This window comes from Gopherus evgoodei, chromosome 3, assembly GCF_007399415.2.
Source record: "Gopherus evgoodei ecotype Sinaloan lineage chromosome 3, rGopEvg1_v1.p, whole genome shotgun sequence".
NCBI lineage: Eukaryota > Metazoa > Chordata > Testudines > Testudinidae > Gopherus > Gopherus evgoodei.
Window position 1 is genome coordinate 138,372,069 of NC_044324.1, and position 19,623 is coordinate 138,391,691.

Consider the following 19,623-nt stretch of genomic DNA (forward strand, 5'->3'; position numbering starts at 1 on the left):
TAGGATTTTATTTTTGTTTTAAAAAGCATCTTTTTTCTGTTTAAGAATAATTTCATTATTGTAAAATCATTTTAGTGAATGATCTCTTCTGCTTATTTTTTTGTTGTCAAATTAAGTAGTTATTCACTTGTAAGGAGCAGTTTCATGTAAATTATATTTGAAGCAGTGGTCATGAAAGTTGCAGTAACTAATGGCTGACTTAAAATGCCTGTTTTTTATCATCTAAGTACGTAAGTTATTAGCAAATTGTTTGGCTAGGTGCATCTTCCCAGTGCTTCTGACACAAGTCACTGTGTGTTTAGAGCTACAGAACTAATAGAGCATAAAAAATACACCCTTTCATCCCAAACAAGGCATTCTTTCTAGTTCATAGTTAATTAAGGTCACTGGTTGGGCAGCATGGAGAATTTTGCATTGTACTCTTCTCCAATCTCACTTATGGAAAGTCTGTACGTTCTTTGTCCATACTGAAAATGTTCTAATCCTCAAAAATATGAATATTTGCTTCAAGAAAAAATAAAATATTTAAATAGATTTCATTAGCCTAATCATGTTTGAATATTTTTCACATCCAATTGAATTCCCACTTTCTATGCAGTAATAGTATTTAGTGTGTGACATCTTTAAAAATGCTGTAAGTGTACAAACTAATACATGCTTAATATTCCTGTGAGGTAGTTAAGTAAGGTGGGGCATCTAAGCTCCCACATCCTCTGCCCCGAATGATTCTCTCAGTGGCAAGAGAGGGGAGAATGCCCCCAATTGGGGGTGGATGATTTCCCCCTTTCCTCAGCACTCTTCGTTTGTGTGTCTGTGTTCATGAAAGAAAAATGTTTGCCAGCCCAGCAATAGGCTGGACTGGAGAGTTATTGCACTTGAGTTACTTTTGGAGGCTGCCAATGTGTGTGTAAGTGAGTAAGAGCTGATAGGGATAGCCCTGAGAACTTGTGTGAGATGGGGAAGATTGTTGGCGTGAGCTCTGCTTTGTTTTCATCATTCCCTCAGTGTAGCTTGACAGTTCTGCCTCAGAGCTTACAAAGTCTTCCTAGGCTTTCATGGTTTAAAGGCTCAGTGATTTTTGTGGTGTTGCGCACATAAAATTCTTGAGAAACTTGCTAGTTCTGAAGGTTCTCTACTTTACCAAAAAGATGTAAATGTATCGATAAGCCTTTTTTGTCTTGTAGAAATGCATTTTTGTTATCCATTAGTGTTTTTTATTGGATATAAATTTTATTACATACAGATTAACTAATATACATTCTTCATTTTATTTTTTCCAGCGTGCAGCTCATTCCCAGGAAGAGCTTCGAGATGATAAAGTTTTCCAACCAGAGGGGAATCGTCTGGAGGTGGTTATAAGAAAGGATATAGAGTACATTGATCGAAAGTCAGACAGTGATCCATGGATGAATTCGTCTGTGGATTCCAGCACATCCAGCCAAGAGCATCTGAACCACTCCTCCAAATCTATTTCCCCTGGTTCTTGTTTAACCAAAAGTGGACCTGGCCGTTGGAAAACTCCTGCTATCAACCAGCCAACATCAGTGGCAGTTTCCCAACCCATCAGAACAGACCTTCCTCCCCCTCCCCCTCCTCCACCAGTGCACTATGCAGCTGATTTTGATGGACTGCAAATGGATTTGCCTTTGCCTCTGCCTCCACCTCCCCCTCCAAACCAGCTAGGAACACTAGCTACTGCAGAACGTAAAAAAAGAGAGGAGCATCAGCGGTGGTATGAAAAAGAAAAAGCGCGTCTAGAGGAAGAGCGAGAGAGGAAGCGTCGTGAGCAGGAAAGGAAATTGGGCCAGATGCGTACTCAGCCACTAATTCCTGCTCAGCCTATGGTTTCTCCTGTTTCTGTGCAGCAGGTGAAACCAGAAAAGCCTTCAACACTGCAGAGGTCCCAGGACACTGTCATTCGAGAGCTACAGCCCCAACAGCAACCCCGAACCATCGAACGAAGGGATCTGCAGTACATCACCATCAGCAAAGAAGAACTGTCCTCCAGTGATAGCTTGTCTCCTGATCCCTGGAAACGGGATGCTAAGGAGAAGCTAGAAAAGCAACAGCAGATGCACATTGTGGACATGCTGAGTAAAGAGATTCAGGAACTTCAAAACAAGCCTGATCGTACAGCAGAAGAGAACGATCGCCTGCGCAAACTTATGCTCGAGTGGCAGTTCCAGAAACGACTTCAAGAGTCAAAGCAAAAGGACGAGGATGATGACGAGGAAGAAGATGATGATGTGGATACCATGCTAATTATGCAACGGCTGGAGGCTGAAAAAAGAGCAAGGGTAAAAGGGGGTAATCCTTTCTAGGCACGAGTATAGCAAACATTCATTTAAACTTGTGTTCTTTAATAGACTGGTTAAATGAAATTTGAAATTGTCACAGGATAAAGGAGGACTGGACTGTCTTAATGTCCCTGTCTTTCATTATATACAGAATGCTAAAGAAAAATGTTGTGAACTACCTTGGTTTGGCCAGTTAAGTGGTGTATTATAAAAGTGCAAAGCGACTAACTGCAAAGATGAGAGCAAAATCTTTTTCCCTGGCTGTAAAACTTTTCCTTCGGAGAAATGACTGTCCCTTCCCCCTAGATAGGGGAAGAGGTAGTCATTGACTGCAGTTTCCTCAAAGTAACGTACACAAGTTGATGCCTGGTGTATGCTCTGGCAGTTTTATTTGTGGAGGATAAAAATGAAGGTCTTTGGGGAGGGGACAAAAAAGGGCAGTTTTTCTTCAGTATCTTTGTTTTATTCTAACTCTCTGATAGCTCTTATTTGGCTGCTTTTGTGGTGAAAGCCCCTGATATTTACAGCTGTTAAAGTATGCTCTCAAAGTTATTCTGCCCTTTCTGCCTTCACTGAGAAAGTGTTTCCATATAGAAACAAATCTTTTTCTTATGAATCATAACCCCAGGAATACTGAATTTGCAGGTTGAGAGTTTTGCTTGGAAGGACTTATAAACTAGTTCCTTAGTTTGTTGAGCATCTTTACTGCTACTTGTCCTAAGAGTTGACCTTTGGCTTTGTATTAACTCCATTGGCACTAATTCTTAAACTTAATCTTTATGCCCTTGCTAGAGTCTGTTGCTTTCCTTTTACCCTATGGCTAACTTTTACTATTTTGAAGCAATGGATACTCCACACTTGCAAACTGATGAAAGGAAAGGCTAAATAAATATATCCTTGGCTGGTGTTGCTAACTTTGTGATTGTAACACATAAGCAGTTACCTATGGGCATAAAATTCCATATAAAACTGCTATTTGCACAAAAAAGTCTGTGTTAACGTTTTTATTGTCACTTGGCTTAAAAAACCACATCATTAATGGGTTGAGCAGCCAGCTGTATTGCATAACATTATATCATTCTTCTCCATAAGGGATGAATTTTAAAATATTTGTGTCAGTGAGGTTTTCTAACATTTTAGAACATTAGTGGCTTTACACAATCCTAGCCTGAATTATAACATGTAAAAAGTTTCCTGCAGAGACTATAGCTGTTTTCTTGCTCTTTTTTAAAGAGAATGTCTGCACTTCTGTTGTATGTCATTATCTATAATGCCAGAGATGCAAATAAAAATAGTATCTCTAGGATCACTATTAGCTTTGTTTTTTTGAGTGTCTGAATATCTAATCTGAAATGTTATCACCGTTAGGACACTGGGTTTTTCGCTGTTCAGACAGTTCAGCAATCTAATGTCCAAAATTCTTCAGTTCCTTCTTTTTATAGCTTTCTAAAACAGCTGAAGTATCAAATAAAAGGGAAATGCTTTTGGCATAGTGCAAATCTAAACTTACCTTTATTTTCACTGTGCATCTTTCTTTTTTCCCTTCTTTTATTACCTGCAGCAGACTGCTGTGCCAGCAATCTCTGTTCTAGATTTGGTATGTTCTAGTTTCTTTCTCTTCAATACCTCTTCCCTGTCTTTATATTTTTGTTTTGTTTTCTTTATTAATAATGATCCAAAATGCATTGGATGTTGTCTTTGCCATTTCTGGGGTGTTCTGAATCAAGGTCTGATACAGTAAGTTAACTGTAAGCATGCATTTTGAGTGTTTATACATCTCTTCTTCTTACTCCTCTCTTCCTGCTTCTTTTCTTTAATTGTTGTGTACTGCCCATGGCTTTGAATTGTTTGCAGCTGTGATCTAATATGAAACTCTGTATTTGATATTTCTATGTAACTATATATTTATAACATCTTACTAAGCAGTTGGAAGGAACAAATTGTGGGGTGAGATTTTCTCAGTTTCACTTGTTTCATTTTAAGTCCTAAGCCAAAGAAAACTTCTTGTCGTGACATTCTTCAGAGATTTATATGAACTTGTTTTAACAGCTTAAATACACAAGAGTTTTAAATCCGGTGACACCATAAATGTGCATGGCCTATTACTTTAAAAGGTCAATGTTCCCTATCCTCCCTCGTGATGGCTTTGTGTACCAGTTTAGCTTCTCCATTAATTGGCAGTAAACAATAAGGTGCCACAAGATTCTTTGCTGCTTATGTGTTCTTAATTTCTGATGGTTTTCTGTAATAGAATGAAACTCTAATTCAGGAGCTGTTGCCCTGAGTTAGTATATCCAACTAATTTACAAACATAACCAGAAAACCTCTCTTACTTTTTTTCCTAAACTGCCATTTCATTTGGATCAATACCATTGCATTTACATTTAAAATTGAGGTGGAAAATCTCTTGGTTAAGTGACTGTTTTAGGGCAGTAATCGCTGAACCAGTACATAAATGCTATTATCAGCATTGAGAATGAGCAGATAATTGAAATGTTTCCTGTAGCTCCCTAGAAAAGAAACTCTCACCTTTTAAAATTAGTTACTGTATAATTGGGTATAATATGAATGTAATTCATGCGTCTGAACCAATGCTTGGGACAGCTCCTCTAGATACAAATTATTCGTACCACTCGAGATGAAAAAAGTGACTGTTCAAAATTTTGCCCAATTTTGGTATTGGAATGCAAACACTGCTTTATAAGACGAATTTATAAAATGTATGCTTCAGCTAATTTATAACATGTATTTAAACACTCACTACTGTAGTATCTCTGTAATTACTATTGTTATAATCAATCTCAAAGTCCTCTGGCAGCAACAAAACAGGTGAGCTTTCTCAGTTGTTTTCTGAATGACACAAGTACATTCAGAAAAGCCATGGCTATTCCAGCTTCTGGTGTTGCCATCTCTCAGGGTTTTATTGCATGTCTCGGGATATTCAGTGTTTTTCTTAAAGCTCTAATTCCTGGAGTCATTGTGTTAAGAATCTCAGCTTTCATTTTTACAATGTTCTGGAGAAAAGTTTGAAAATATGAAGCCTAAAGGCAAAAAAGCAGAAGACAAATAGAAAGAGCCCCAGATCTCATGATTTAGTCCTCTATTAGAGGGAACAACTTGGAAGAAGCTGCTGTTCTGAGCTAGACTGTTGGAAGTCCAGGTTGGCCACACAGGAAACCAAGGATTATGGGACCAGATGAACCCTTAACATTTTATATGGTAAACTAACCTACCTAGGATAGAGGAGAAGGGAAAGTTCTTCTTCGAGTGATTGCTCATATCCATTCCAGTTAGGTGTACGCGCCGCGCGTGCACATTCGTCGGAAAACTTTTACCCTAGCAACTCAGTGGGCCGGCAGGTCGCCCCCTAGAGTGGCGCCACCATGGCGCTCCATATATACTCCTGCCGGCCCACCCGCTCCTCAGTTCCTTCTTACCGCCCGTGTCGGTCGTTGGAACAGTGGAGCGCGGCTTAGCTGACCTCCACTTCCCTAGCTACTCGTTTTCTCGTATATAATTATGCAGTTATAACCCTTTTATATATATATTTGTATGGTTATACGTGTTTTCTTTGCTAACATGGTTAGTTTAGTTAGCGGGGTTCAGGAAGTAGCCCCTTCCATGAGCCCAGTGCCGGAGCCATGCATGGCTCACCGGGTTTTAAAAGGGGCCCGGCTTGCCAGAAGCCGCGGCCGAAGAGAGATCTACATGACTCCTGTTTGAAGTGCCTCAGGGAATCACACTTGACAGATAAGTGCCCCATTTGCAAGGCCTTTAAGCCGAGAACAAAAAGGTGCGGGACTTTCACTTACCCCTCCACCTTGGGCGCCGAGCGATGTTCAAGCGGCGGGCAGAAGCGCCTCCTCGGCACCGGACCCCGCCGGTACCACCAAGGCCTTTCGGCACCGACCGTCGCCGGCACCGATGTCGACTCGGCACCGCTCCCTTCTTCCGAGGTCGAGAGAGCCTACGATTCCTGCTGGTGCCTGGCGGCTCCCCGGCACGCGCCGTGGTTGAGCCCCCTGCTCCCGCTACTTCCGTGCCACCTGCATCGCAGCCAGAGAGCTCGCCTAAGTTGCGTTATCCGGCACCGTCACCTGCAGAGGCACCGATGACTTCGGCTCCGTTGATTCCAGTCCCCCAGGACCATGGAATCCGGTGCCTGGCAGCTCCCCGGCTCGCGCCGTGGTAGAGCTTACTGCTCCTGCTGCTTCTGTGCCAGCTGCACCACAGCTAGACAGTTCGTCTAAGATGGCTCGCCCGGCACCGACGACGTCGGCACCGTCGATCCCGGTCCCACGAGGGCCGTAGAATCCGGTGCCTGACGGCTCCCCGGCACGCGCCGTGGTTGAGCGTATTGCTCCTGCTGCTTCCGTGCCAGCGGCACCGCAGCCAGAGAGCTCGTCTAAGTCGGATCGCCCGGCGCCGACACCTGCTACGGCACCGATGACGTCGTCACCGTCGATCCCGGTCCCACAAGGGCCGTAGAATCCGGTGCCTGACGGCTCCCCGGCACGCGCCGTGGTTGAGCGTATTGCTCCTGCTGCTTCCGTGCCAGCGGCACCGCAGCCAGAGGGCTCGTCTACGTCGGATCGCCCGGCACCGACACCTGCTGCGGCACCGATGGCGTCGGCACCGTCGATCCCGGTCCCACAAGGGCCGTAGAATCCGGTGCCTGACGGCTCCCCGGCACGCGCCGTGGTTGAGCGTATTGCTCCTGCTGCTTCCGTGCCAGCGGCACCGCAGCCAGAGGGCTCGTCTACGTTGGATCACCCGGCACCGACACCTGCTGCGGCACCGATGACGTCGGCACCGTCGATCCCGGTCCCGCAAGGGCCGTAGAATCCGGTGCCTGACGGCTCCCCGGCACGCGCCGTGGTTGAGCGTATTGCTCCTGCTTCCGTGCCAACGGCACCGCAGCCAGAGAGCTCGTCTACGTCGGATCGCCCGGCACCGACACCTGCTGCAGCACCGATGACGTCGGCACCGTCGATTACGGTCCCGCAAGGGCCGTAGTATCCGGTGCCTGACGGCTCCCCGGCACGCGCTGTGGTCGAGCTAATGCTCCGGCTGCTTCCGTGCCAACGGCACCGCGGCCAGAGGGCTAGTCTAAGTCGGATCGCCCGGCACCGACACCTGCTGCGGCACCGATGACGTCGGCACCGTCGATCCCGGTCCCGCAAGGGCCGTAGAATCCGGTGCCTGACGGCTCCCCGGCACGCGCCGTGGTTGAGCTCCTGCTCCGGCTGCTTCCATGCCAACCGAAGCCTCTGAGGCACCGACAACATCGGCACCGTCGATTCCAGTCCCACAAGGGCTATCGAATCCGGTGCCCGACGGCTCCCCGGCACGCGCCGTGGTTGAGCGTATTACTCCCGCTGCTTCAGTGCTGACGGCACCGCAGCCAGACAGCTTATCTAACTCGGTTCGCCCGGCACCGGCACCTACCGAAGCTCTGATGACCTCGGTACCGTGGATCCCGGCCCCACGAGGGCCGTCGAATCCAGTGCCTGACAGCTCCCCAGTACGCACTGTGGTTGAGCCTGCTGTTCCCTGCACGCCGGAGATGTTACCAACGGCGAGGGCTCTCAGTGCCATGACAGAGTCTGTGCTGCCTGACCCGGGCACCGCCGGTACGGGTAATACAGTCTCTTCAAGGGACTGTCCCCTGTCAGTACAGCAGAGCGGCACCGTTCATGATCACGGTCCTGCAGACACTCCAAGTCCTGTCGGCACGCCGGACACCACTGGCAGTCCCGGTGCTGTTTTCCTCGGTACTGGTCACACTCGCTGCACCGGTCGGTATCCCGTTCGCCGACCCGCTATCGGCACCGTTCCGACATCTGGCACCGGGGCAGGTACCTTGACTCCTGTAGCTCTTCTCCGAGCCTCGAGATCTCGGTCGACCTCCCGACACTGTTCTGGTTGGGGGTCTGGATCTCGTTCCAGGTACCGATACGCCTCCCGATGCCGGTCCCCGGTGCCGAGTTGGGCAAGGTCCGAGTGAGTCAGAGACTCGGCCCGTGCCTTCTTTTAGTACCTCCATGGCCGTCCGGACACGCATCCGTGTCATCCCATATGCGCAGATTTTATGCTCAGGACCACGATCCTGATATGATGGCCAGCGGGCGCCAGCCCCGAAGCAGAAAGAGCCTTGGCGAATGCAAGGTGTACTCTGCAGGGGCCCTGCACCTCTGGGTAGCAAAGCAACAAGCCTTGCTTAGCTGCGATAATTATAGCACCTGGGTGGAGGAGTTTCTCCCTCGAACCTCCCACCTGGAGTTCGCTGCCGTCTTGGAGGACGGGGGAAAGAATTTACCCTTTGTTGGTAAAGGCATCTTCGCGGCAGAGACAGCCCCAGACTGCGAAGCCTGCTGGACAATAGGGTCCTAATCGTCTCAGCATGTATACGCCAGTGACCAAACGCAGGCCTTTCTGGCCCCAGCCGCCATACTCTGTGCCTAGCCAGAGGCAGAACTCTGGAAAATGGCAAGGCCAAGGTGGTCGCAGACAAACGTCAGGCCCCCTAAAAAGCCAAAGTCAAGGTCCCTCGCAATTACCACTGGGACCAAAGACGGACCTTCCAAGGTTCGCCGGAGGGCGGTGTACCAGTCGCAGGACGGGATCCTGATCCCGCTTTCTCCTGGCATGGCCCCAGTTACTTTTAGATCGCTGGGTCCTGCGCACGATGGAGCGTAGGTACCACCTTTAAATTGCTCCAGCCCTGTCCCCCTTCAGCGGACGAAAGGGGCTAGGGATTTTACTCCCGTTATGCCCTAGTCCCCCACTCGAACACAGGTCTCAGACCTCCCTGGTCCTGCATGGACTCAACCGGTTTGGGATAAGGTTGAAGTTCTGCATGGTATCCCTGGGAACCATTATTCCATCCTTGCCTCCTGGGGGCTACTATGCCGCCCTGGATAGGAAGGACGCGTACTTTCGCAATGCCATCTTCCCTCCGCACGGGAGATGCCTCCGCTTTATAGCCAGCGGTCAATACTCCCGGTTTACGGCCATAGTCGCCGCCTACCGTAGCTATGTCGGATATGCGTTTTTCCGTATTGGGACGATTCGCTTATCCGAGGAGACTCTGAGACACAAACCACTCAGCCCGTGGGCATCGTCACGGTCTTATTCACAGATCAAGGCCTGATGATTACTATAGAGCAATCCACTCTGGTTCCCACGCAGAGGTTGGGCTTCCTAGGGGCTATCTTGGTCTCCTACCTAGCCGGAGCCTGCTTATCACAACTGCGGTTTTAGGCGATGGCAACAATCATCTGAGGTCTGAAGGCTTTCCCAACGACCTCAGCTCGTTCTTGTCTCAGTCTCCTGGGTCCATGGTTGCCCGCAAGTTTGTAACCAAACACACCAAGCTCCGCCTCCGTCCTCTCCAAGTCCGGCCCACCTCGGCGTACCGCTTGGACAGGGAGCCAGTGGTCATGGTAGTCACCGTTCCCTCGAACGCCTTAGGCTCCCTAGAGTGGTGGCTAACTCCCTCCTTGGTGTGGACAGGGATGCGGTTTCATCCGCCCCAGCCCTCACTGCCCCTGACGGCGGACGCATCATCTCTCTGCTCGAGTGCTCATGGTCACCTCCGAGCTTAAGGCCTTCGGTCTTCTAGGGAGCTGGCATTCCTCATTAATGCCCCAAAAATGAGAGTAGTCCGCCTGGCATGCCAGGGGTTCCAGCGGCAGCTGCGAGGCCGTTGTATCTCGGTGTTTACAGCCAACACAATGGCCAGGTGCTTCATAAGTATTCAGGGGGGACATAGTCCTTCCCCCTTTTTTGTCAGGAGGCCATCCATTTCCGGGTCTTTTGCATGGCCCACTCGATGGAGCGGGCGACGTCCTTTCTCCCAGGCGTTTGGAACGTCTTACCTCTTTGACTCAGCAGGTTTTTCCTGTCTTACGAGTGATCACTCTGCCCCATGTGAGGCGTCCCGCTTTCCGGAAGTGGAGATGGTTCCTCACACAGACCTGTTCGCTCACCGCGAGAGCAGGAAATGCCAGGTGTTCTGCTCCTTCCAAGGTCTCTCCTCGGAATCGATCTTGGACGCATTCCTGATGCCATGGAACGGCCAACTGCATTATGCCCTCCCACTGTTCCCTTTGGTTCGTTACGTCCTGCTCAAACTCCGCAGGGGCAGAGCGTGCATCATCATGATCACTCCAGAGTGGTCCAGGCAGCACTGACATACCACGTTGCTCGGCCTGTCAGCCCAGACCTCATCACTCAGGGCAATGACAGGCTTCGTCACTCGGACCTGCAGCCTCTTCGCCTCACGGTGGCTCCTGCATACCTGAGTCGGGGTGACAGGCAGCCTTCCACCTGGTCAACGTACCGAGCCAGGTGGAAGCGTTTCCTTTACAGCTGCAGTACGCTCGATCTTGCTCCTGCTGAGGTCTCGATCCCCTCTATTTGGCCTGCCTCTGGCCTTCAGCGGCAGGATCTGGCGGTATCATCGCTGAGGATACTCTCAGCAGCCATCCCTACCTTCCAGCAGGCTAAGATGGACGTTCAGTGTCCCACGCTCTATGGGTTCGAGGTCCCTCAAGGGCTTGGAGCGCTTGCACCCTCGGGTGCGCCGCCCAGCCCCGCCCTGGGACCTCAACCTAGTCTTGGCCAGACGGGTCTCTGAGATCAGAGCTCTTACGAAGGTTCCACAAAGACAAGGTGCAGTTATGACCGCACCCGGCTTTCCTCCCTAAGGTGTTTTGGCCTTTCATGTTACCCACAGCTCAACGCAATGGGCATAACCGTTGCACTCCTTGGACATCTGTGGAGTGCTCGCATTATATTGTGCTGACAGAATCATTTCCTAAGGTGCCCCAGCTCTGCCCCGGTAGCGGGCCAAAGGGAGGGCTTGCTTGTTTTCCTCTCAGAGGATCTCATCTTGGGTGATGGCGGACATCCCCACTTGTTATGATTTGGCTCATATTTCCCCAAGCCACATCACCGTGCATTCTACCAGGGCTCAGGCTTCATCTGCCGCCTTGCTGGCTCGTGTTTCTACCCACGAGACCTGTCGCGAAGCTCCATTGGTCCTCGGTCCTTACCTTTGCTTCGCAGTATGCCCTGGTTCAGCAGTCAAGAGAGGCTGTAGCCTCTGGCTCGGCAGTTTTATTCTGCCACATTTCACTCCGACCCCACCGCCTTTGTAAGGCTTGGGATTCACCTAACTGGAATGGATATGAGCAATCACTCGAAGAAGAAAAGACGGTTACTCACCTTTGTAACTGTTGTTCTTCGAGATGTGTTGCTCATATCCATTCCGCACCCGCCCTCCTTCCCCACTGTCGGAGTAGCCGGCAAGAAGGAACTGAGGAGCGGGTGGGCCGGCAGGAGTATATATGGAGCGCCATGGTGGCGCCACTCTAGGGGGCGACCTGCCGGCCCACTGAGTTGCTAGGGTAAAAGTTTTCCGACGAATGTGCACGCGCGGCGCGTACACCTAACTGGAATGGATATGAGCAACACATCTCGAAGAACAACAGTTACAAAGGTGAGTAACCGTCTTTTCATGCTTCTATATCTAGTGATCTATTACAGTTACTCTTGTATGTCTGCGTATATGGCTCCTCTTTTCTGTTCTTTACTATTTTAACAAAAAAATACCTAAGGGAAGGTACTGAATATAGAGCAAATGAACTTGTTTTCATATTACATGTAACATGTCTCTCTTCACATAAGCAGTGTTGTGGGTCTTGAGCTGTACTGTGCGTCTTGAGAAGTTATATTGACAGGTATCCCTTTAACTGAATGTCAGAACAGACAGATGTGTGAACTTTTAAAAAAAACAAAACAAAAAAAAGATTCTAAATGTTCAAACTACTGCATGGGAATCTTAATTGCAAGAGTCCTGTTGAGGTAAATGGGACTTGTGGGTAAATTTTCTTCAGTGTTTTGGAAATTTAGGAATTAAATGGGCCTTACTCACTGCTTGTAGGGTTAGTATAGTACACCGTTGTTGTACACAGTCACAAAAGCTAATTGCTTCAAGCAGAATGGAGAGCCTTGCCATCTCAACAGTCCTTTCTTGGTGTGTGACTACTGCTAAATAGAAGCTAGTTATGTAGGTCATACAGAAATGAGGTGTCATCTTGTAGTGATCACTCAATTCTCTCCCCCTTCAGCCTTATTTCTCACTCTTGGCCTGTTTCCTAGGATTTAGGTCTAGAATAGCCTCTGATCTGGCTGGCACATTCCTACCTGATGCAGCTGTCCTTCCAAAATTACTATGGTCGATACATTGACTTCAACTCCAAAATTGGCGTATTGCATAGGGTTTTTTCTTATTTTGATGCTCTAGAAACACAGATATTTCTCTTTAAGCATTTGGGACAAAGTCAAAAAGTTCTCCTTTATTCTCTCATTAGGACTTATTTTTGCCAATTTTTTCTTTAAGTGGAAAAAAAGTGTTTTTCTTGAGGACATTTTTTTCTGAATTTTTCATCTCTCCTGCCCTTCCATATCATTATTTGGTACCATAAGATTAATTCTTATGCTAAATTGGTGAATTGTTGTAAAAGGGGGAAGGGAAGAGGAGATCTTTATTCCAATAGGCTTTTAATTGTGATAAGGTTTTTTAATTAACAGATCTATTCTTTTATAACAGATATTTTATAAAAACTTTAGTTGCTTTCCCTATTGTACTGAGTGTATTTGAGCCTTCCCTCTACCTTTCTGCAGTGTCAAGAACTATAAAAGCCACTTACTTTCCTAAAACTGGAGTTCAAAGGTAACATCCTTTGAAGGGGGAGGGATAGCTCAGTGGTTTGAGCATTGGCCTGCTAAACTCAGGGTTGTGAGTTCAATCCTTGAGGGGGCCACTTAGGCATCTGGGGCAAAAATTGGTCCTGCTAGTGAAGGCAGAGGGCGCTGGACTCAATGACCTTTCAAGGTCCCTTCCAGTTCTAGGAGATTGGTATATCTCCTATTATTATTATTATTATTTATTATTATCCTCTGAAAAATATTCACCAGATACATGCCAATATGAATACTAAATCATTTTTATTTAAAAAAAAAAATCAATCACTTTGACAACCATGAACTGGTCTGAAAGATTGGCGCACTCTGATGTTTGTAACTTTGACCATCTAATCAGAGGAATTCTCAACTTTGAAATGCATGCTTGATAATCAGCTGACTTAGTCATGCATGTAAGGGTATATGAGACAACAGTGCTCTTGGAACAATAGAATAGCTTAGATTCAGTGTAAAAAAATCCATTGCAACATTAGGAAGCCTTCACTCAGTATTTGACACACTGGATGTCAAAATGAAAGTTTAAGAAGCCTTTTGTCTTCAAATGCATATCCTCCCTTCTGTTGGTTAATGGGAGTTACGTGCTCAAATAGATGGGAAATAGGGAGAGAATTTAGATCCCTTACATGAAGATTCCCTGCAGAAATATAATTGTCTCTAAACCTCCATTTTCCCACTATTGCTGTATTCTGTCAGGGTATGTAGATGATTGGGCTGCTGCTCAAGATCTAGGACCCTAAAAGGTGGGAGGGTCCTAGAGCTTTGGTTGGAGCTGGATCCCCAGCATCTACACTGCCCTTAAACAGCCCCTTAACTCGAGCCCCATGAGCCTGTGTCAGCTGGCACAGGCCAGCCATGGGTGTCTAATTGCAGTGTAGACATGCCATGTATGTGCATAAACTGCCTGACTATGAACAAGAGCAGACTGAATATATTTAGCAGAAAATTACATGTAAACAGTATGACAACTTTAGGAAACACAGACATAAAATCAATTTAATAAATCTTACTGTGAAAAATTTAATGTAAAAATATAACCTCGTAGCAATAAGAAACATGACTCGATGGCAGATAATTTCTGTATTTTAGAGATACACCTCTACCCCGATATAACACAAATTTGGATATAACATGGTAAAGCAGTGCTCTGGGGGGGCGGGGCTGCACACTCCAGTGGATCAAAGCAAGTTCGATATGACGTGGTTTCACCTATAACACAGTAAAATTTTTTGGCTCCCAAGGACAGCGTTATATCGAGGTAGAGGAGTAGTTGTTATCCCAGGGCCTCCCAGACCGGAGCGGGGGGGGGCAAGTGGGACAATTATATTTGTAGTGGTGCTAATTTGTCTGATCAGTGCATTATTATAATGTCTGATAGATAAATGTCTATACAATTGTCTAAGGCTTATATATTAGCAATGTTAGATTCAAGGAGCCAAAGCCTTGCTTTGTTGTCTGTTTTTCTAGTGCGCATCTGTTGTAGAAACACTGGGAAACTTTTTATTTATCTTTTGAGGGTATTAGTAGACTTGCCACATCAGCCTCTTACTTTAAATGGCTTGACCCCATGACTAAAAAGTCAAGATTTTTCAATGCTTAAATCCCAATCTAAAATAAACACAGTTAGCTGTTGAAGCTGTGGAATGTTGATTCCAAATGTCTAATTTCAGTTCACATGTGCAACTCTTGTTGTTGAAGTGGTCTGGACCGTAAGTCAAATGGTACCTCTGTAGGGGTTCAGTACGCATATGTACAATCATACTAGCAAGGTAGTTTTTTAATAGAGTTCCACTGATTCATTTTAGTTAACTGTATGTAGAATTTCCCATAATGCCAAAAATGTAGGTGGAGCTGCAGAGTTTGTGTCCCCCAAAGTGTGTCTCTTTGTGTACAGCTGTTGTAACAATTCAGCAGCGAAAAGTAAGCAGTACATTCCCTCCTATACATTTCTCATCCTTTATGTGCAACAATTATTAGAAGTTCTGTATGGTTTTTAGGGACTTTCAGGGAAAATATAATCATAGTTGGACAGGGAAAACATTATTATCTGCTGTAGTGTAGTGCTTTCCATTAAACTGGTCAATTTTTAAAATGAATGCTCTAAGTATGTGCTCTCTGACTTATCCAGGGTGAGGTGATTTCATAAACAATTAAAGACAAGTCTTGGTTAGTTACAGGATGAAGAGCGCAGACGGCAGCAACAGTTAGAAGAGATGCGTAAACGAGAAGCAGAAGATAGGGCCAGGCAAGAAGAAGAGCGCCGGCGCCAGGAGGAGGAGCGGACCAAGAGAGAGGCTGAAGAAAAGGTTATGGTCTTCTGAGTGCATCAAGAATTCTTTGTAGGCTTCACCTACTTAGCCTGACCATTAACAATTTGGTTTTGCTGTGGGGGGGAGGTGAATATATTAACATGATGGTAATATTCATGGGCTCAGACCCTCTACCATCCAAAATAGAATAGACAGACGCTGAGTTAATTTCCAGATTCATATCCTTCATAGCTTTTGTATTTATTGGTAACTCTCAAACAATAACACAACAGAAATCTCAGGCTTAGGCCTGGTGTACACTGGGGGTGGGAGTCGATTTAAGTTATGCTCACGTAACTGAATTTGATGTACTTAGATCGACTTACCAGGGTGTCTTCACTGCAGTGAGTCGACTGCTGCTGCTCCCCCATCGACTCTGCCTGTGCCTCTCGCCAAGCTGGAGTACAGGAGTTGATGGGAGAGCACTCGGGAATCGATTTATCATGTCTAGACTAGATGCAATAAATGGATCTCTGCTGGATCGATTGCTACCGGCCAATCTGGCCTGTAGTGAAGACATACCCTAAGTGTCCTCCCTGAGCTTGGTTGTCACTGCTAGAGTTCACCTTCAGAGCCTTCTCTACCTTGGCTTTCTAGTTTCTTCTGCCTGAAGGAGACATTCCCATGCTGCTTTTGTCTGGGTTGGAGCTGACTGACCTGCCAGCCTGCCCTAGCAGTAATCATCCTGGAACTTAATGCAGGGTTTTAGCACCTGAGACTATGGTGACTCAATAGAAGAGCTTTGTATTGCCTTTGATTACTTTATTGTAATTCACTAAAAATCAGTGTTTCTTAAAAGCAGAAACAAAGAACTGCGACGTTTGTTTGATGTAGTAGGTTTTAGAAAGACCTATTTTTATAAGAAAAGAAAAATATATTATATGGAATTCAGAGATGGAAAAGTGGAAAGAATGCTCCACTTTTTTTTTGTTACTTCTGTTTGAATCTGGAAAAAAATTACTAGGAGTTGGTTCTCTTATGCAGAAAGCTATTAGACCTGAATGTGATCTAGCAAGAAATTGGATCTCTATACAATTAGATACACTCCAAAACTCCAGATGTTTGGATCCCTTAAACTCATACATGATGTTTTAAAATTTTTGTGATAAATTTCTTAAGTTCGCAATCTTTTTATTTGACTCTCAATGTGGTAGATGTAGAACCATCCCACCCACTGTAAGCTGTTGCTTGAGCAGTGGCAATCAGGATTCTTCAGAATGAAAACTTGGATTTTAGTGAAACTGTGATTTCAGAATGGAGACGGATGTTTTAATGATAGGAGGAGCTCCTGCTGGGAAGATCAAGTAGGGAAAAAGTTTAAAAGCTCTAAGACCTGTATTTCAGTGATCTAGGAGTAATGGGCTGACAATGAGGAAAAAAAAATCTAGAACAGAATAGTTTTCCAAGGAAAGTCATAACCTCCTCACTGGGATATCACACACACAACTGGACTCAGCAAAGTAGTGGAGGTCATATCATAGGATAGTTAGAGGTGGAGTGTGGATAAGATTGATCAGTAATAAATAGATATTCTCCATCTCTAACTTTGGTGATGTGGTACATTCTAATGATATTTGGGTCACCTACAGCTGAAAGGCTTTTATGACTGGCAAATCTGATCTATCCCAGAGACAGTTGCATATAAGTCCCAGATAGAGATTGTTATAAATTTAGTGCCACCTAAATACTCTAGAGCCTTCAAAATGGAAAATAGTATTTTGTACATAACCAATAGAAGGGTAACTGGCTCTGACTTCTTTAGTTAAGAAGATTCTTGGGCTGTGTAAGAAGGATATTTATTTACTTACTTTGATTTAAATTTAAAAAAAGATGTGTATCCAAAACTCTAGGCACCCTGCCACAAACTACAAGAAGTTTTTTTTAAGAAGCTGTATTATACATCCTTCATTTAACAAGAAATAATGTTTTATCTATGTGATTGCAAAATACAAATATTCGGTAGTTAGTGAATCAAGAAATGATAGAATTTGACCTTCACAGTTTGTAGTGAAAGTCCAAAATAGATCTGTATCTATTAGCTCACAATGGAGTTCTGACGAGTGCTGATGAAAATTAAGTTATTTCACAGAACAATAAAAACTCTTTAAACTGGAAAAATATAGGAAACTGGTCTCACATGGTAGTCACCGGGTAGCTTCTGAGAGACGGTAGAGTTCAAATAATACGTACTGTACCTTATTATGAACATCTATTTTTGTCACGTTCACACGAGTTCAGTTCAGATTATTTTTATTATGGCCCTATAGAAACATCATGGGCATAGCATTTTCTTCATGAACTTGTAGAAGACACTTCAAAAGATTTATTAAAGCATTGTTTTAAAAAATTAAATTGCACAAGTCGCAACTTATCTTTGCATGAAGTTATTTTTCTTGTGTCTATAGCTTAGGCTTGTAGACTCAGTGACCTCGAAAGCTCTGTTGATGACTATTCAGGAGGGATAAGGCAAAGTTGTACTCTCTCTTCCAAAGTTCCTTTCTAAGATGACCCATTTTATTTGTTTTCATTCGTTCTTAAATACTTTGCAGCTTTGCTAAATGCTTACTTTATCAACTCTAACTTTATGAAAGATGAGTGCAAGGAATTCCTTTAGTCAGTACAGCTTTATTTCTGTAAACACAAGTATGTTGTCAGCATAGAGCACGCATCAGCTCCAGAAATAACTCAGAATTAACATTGTGTTACTGGACAATTCTGTCATTTTCACATTAGTAAATATACTCTTATTTTGTATAATGATTTGGAGTGGTTTCCCTTTCCCATGGCAGGGGAAGGGAGATGAGGGGATCTGTTCAGTGCTCTTGTGGAGGGAGATGAATCCATCCTATGTTTAAATGTTTCTCTTGTTCTGATCACTGCACTTTTCTTTTCTACGGACCTACAGAGGCGACAGGAGGAAGAGTATTACAACCGTTTGGAAGCTGAAAGGCGTAGACAGCACGATGAGGCAGAACGAAGATTACTGGAACCTGACGAGCCTGGTCTGTACAGACCTCCGCTTCCACGGGAATATGAGCTCCCACCCCCACCCCCTTCATCTAATGCTCCTCCTCCCCCACCTCAGCGAAACACCTCTTACCTCAAAACACAGGTCCTCTCCCCTGACACGGTTTATACTGCCAAGTTTGTTGCATACAATGATGATGAGGAGGAGGATTCCACTCTAGCAGGTCAGGATAAGTACTCCAGCACAAGAAAATCTTATGGTGACCTTCCTCCTGCCACCCTTCCGCCACAGCAGCTCTTCCGCCAGCCGCGCCCAATCTCAGATGGCATCTTTCTTTCCACCTCATTCCAGCCACCCTCGGTCAATGCCAACAGTACTGCTTCCAAAACAAGTCATCCCCCTTCCCCATCAAACAAACCAAGTTTCTTCCATCCCAGCAGCTCAAAAGGTAGAAACAAAAAAATGAAATCAAAATCTCTCTCTACAAATCTATCTGCACATTTCCCACTGTGGTGCTGTAGATATAATCACTTATTCTGTGATTGATTGATTGATTTTCCCCACTTGGTCACTATTCTCCGCGTGGTGATCTAACTTTAATCCTGATATCAATGTGAATGCTCCTATTTGTAAATGTTATAATTTTTCGAATTTCCTTGTTCCTTACCAAACTCTCTCAAAATCCCATCTTTCACACAATGAAGGAAAAACAATCAGTTTGACTGTTGCTCAACCAGTTCCAAGTACTGTTGGTTTTGGCTTTCATTCTGTACCGTCTCAGTAATTGTTTCTTCTTCTATTTTGTTGGCTGTGCCCTTGTTGCTTCTATACATGTGTTTTCTCTGAAAGTATAAAATACGTTTTCTGATTAATGGGGGGGGGGGCTTTTCTTCTGCTTTCACTACTTGACACAAGGGGGACTCCTACTGATTTAAATATGGTGTGAAAATGGCTTTCAAAGGTCCCTTGTACACTTTTTTAAATCTTATATATTCAAAATAAAGGTGATATTTGGGGCTTATGGATGTAATGAAAACAATTTTCTAGGCAGCACATAGTAGTCATTATATTTCTGCATTATAGCGCAGGTTACCTTATGCCTGGGGGCAAGAACCTATTTTTCCATTAAAGTGCTTTTCTTCCTGCTTCTTCCCTCTTCCCAGCCTGTCTTATGTTCCTTTGTAGTCTCCTTCTCTTTCCCTTTACACTGCAAGCACACAACTACACTGGTAATTAGAGCTTTATTAGCAATTTAGTTGCATTAATTTTAGCACCATCC

General features: G+C 45.2%; 1 protein-coding gene across 22 annotated transcripts in view; it reads left to right on the forward strand.

Moving 5' to 3' along the window:
- AFDN (afadin, adherens junction formation factor) overlaps window positions 1-19,623 on the forward strand; it is a 212,829-nt gene that overhangs the window by 182,799 nt on the left and 10,407 nt on the right. For 8 of the 22 annotated variants that reach the window (XM_030556759.1, XM_030556761.1, XM_030556765.1 and 5 more), the window contains 4 exons: window positions 1,281-2,297; window positions 3,859-3,894; window positions 15,239-15,373; window positions 18,282-18,792. In XM_030556759.1, coding sequence (XP_030412619.1) covers window positions 1,281-2,297; window positions 3,859-3,894; window positions 15,239-15,373; window positions 18,282-18,792 — 1,699 coding nt within the window. Of the gene's footprint in view, window positions 1-1,280; window positions 2,298-3,858; window positions 3,895-15,238; window positions 15,407-18,281; window positions 18,793-19,623 lie in introns of those variants that run through there. The other 14 variants (XM_030556771.1, XM_030556780.1, XM_030556772.1 and 11 more) reach the window with 8 other exon arrangements.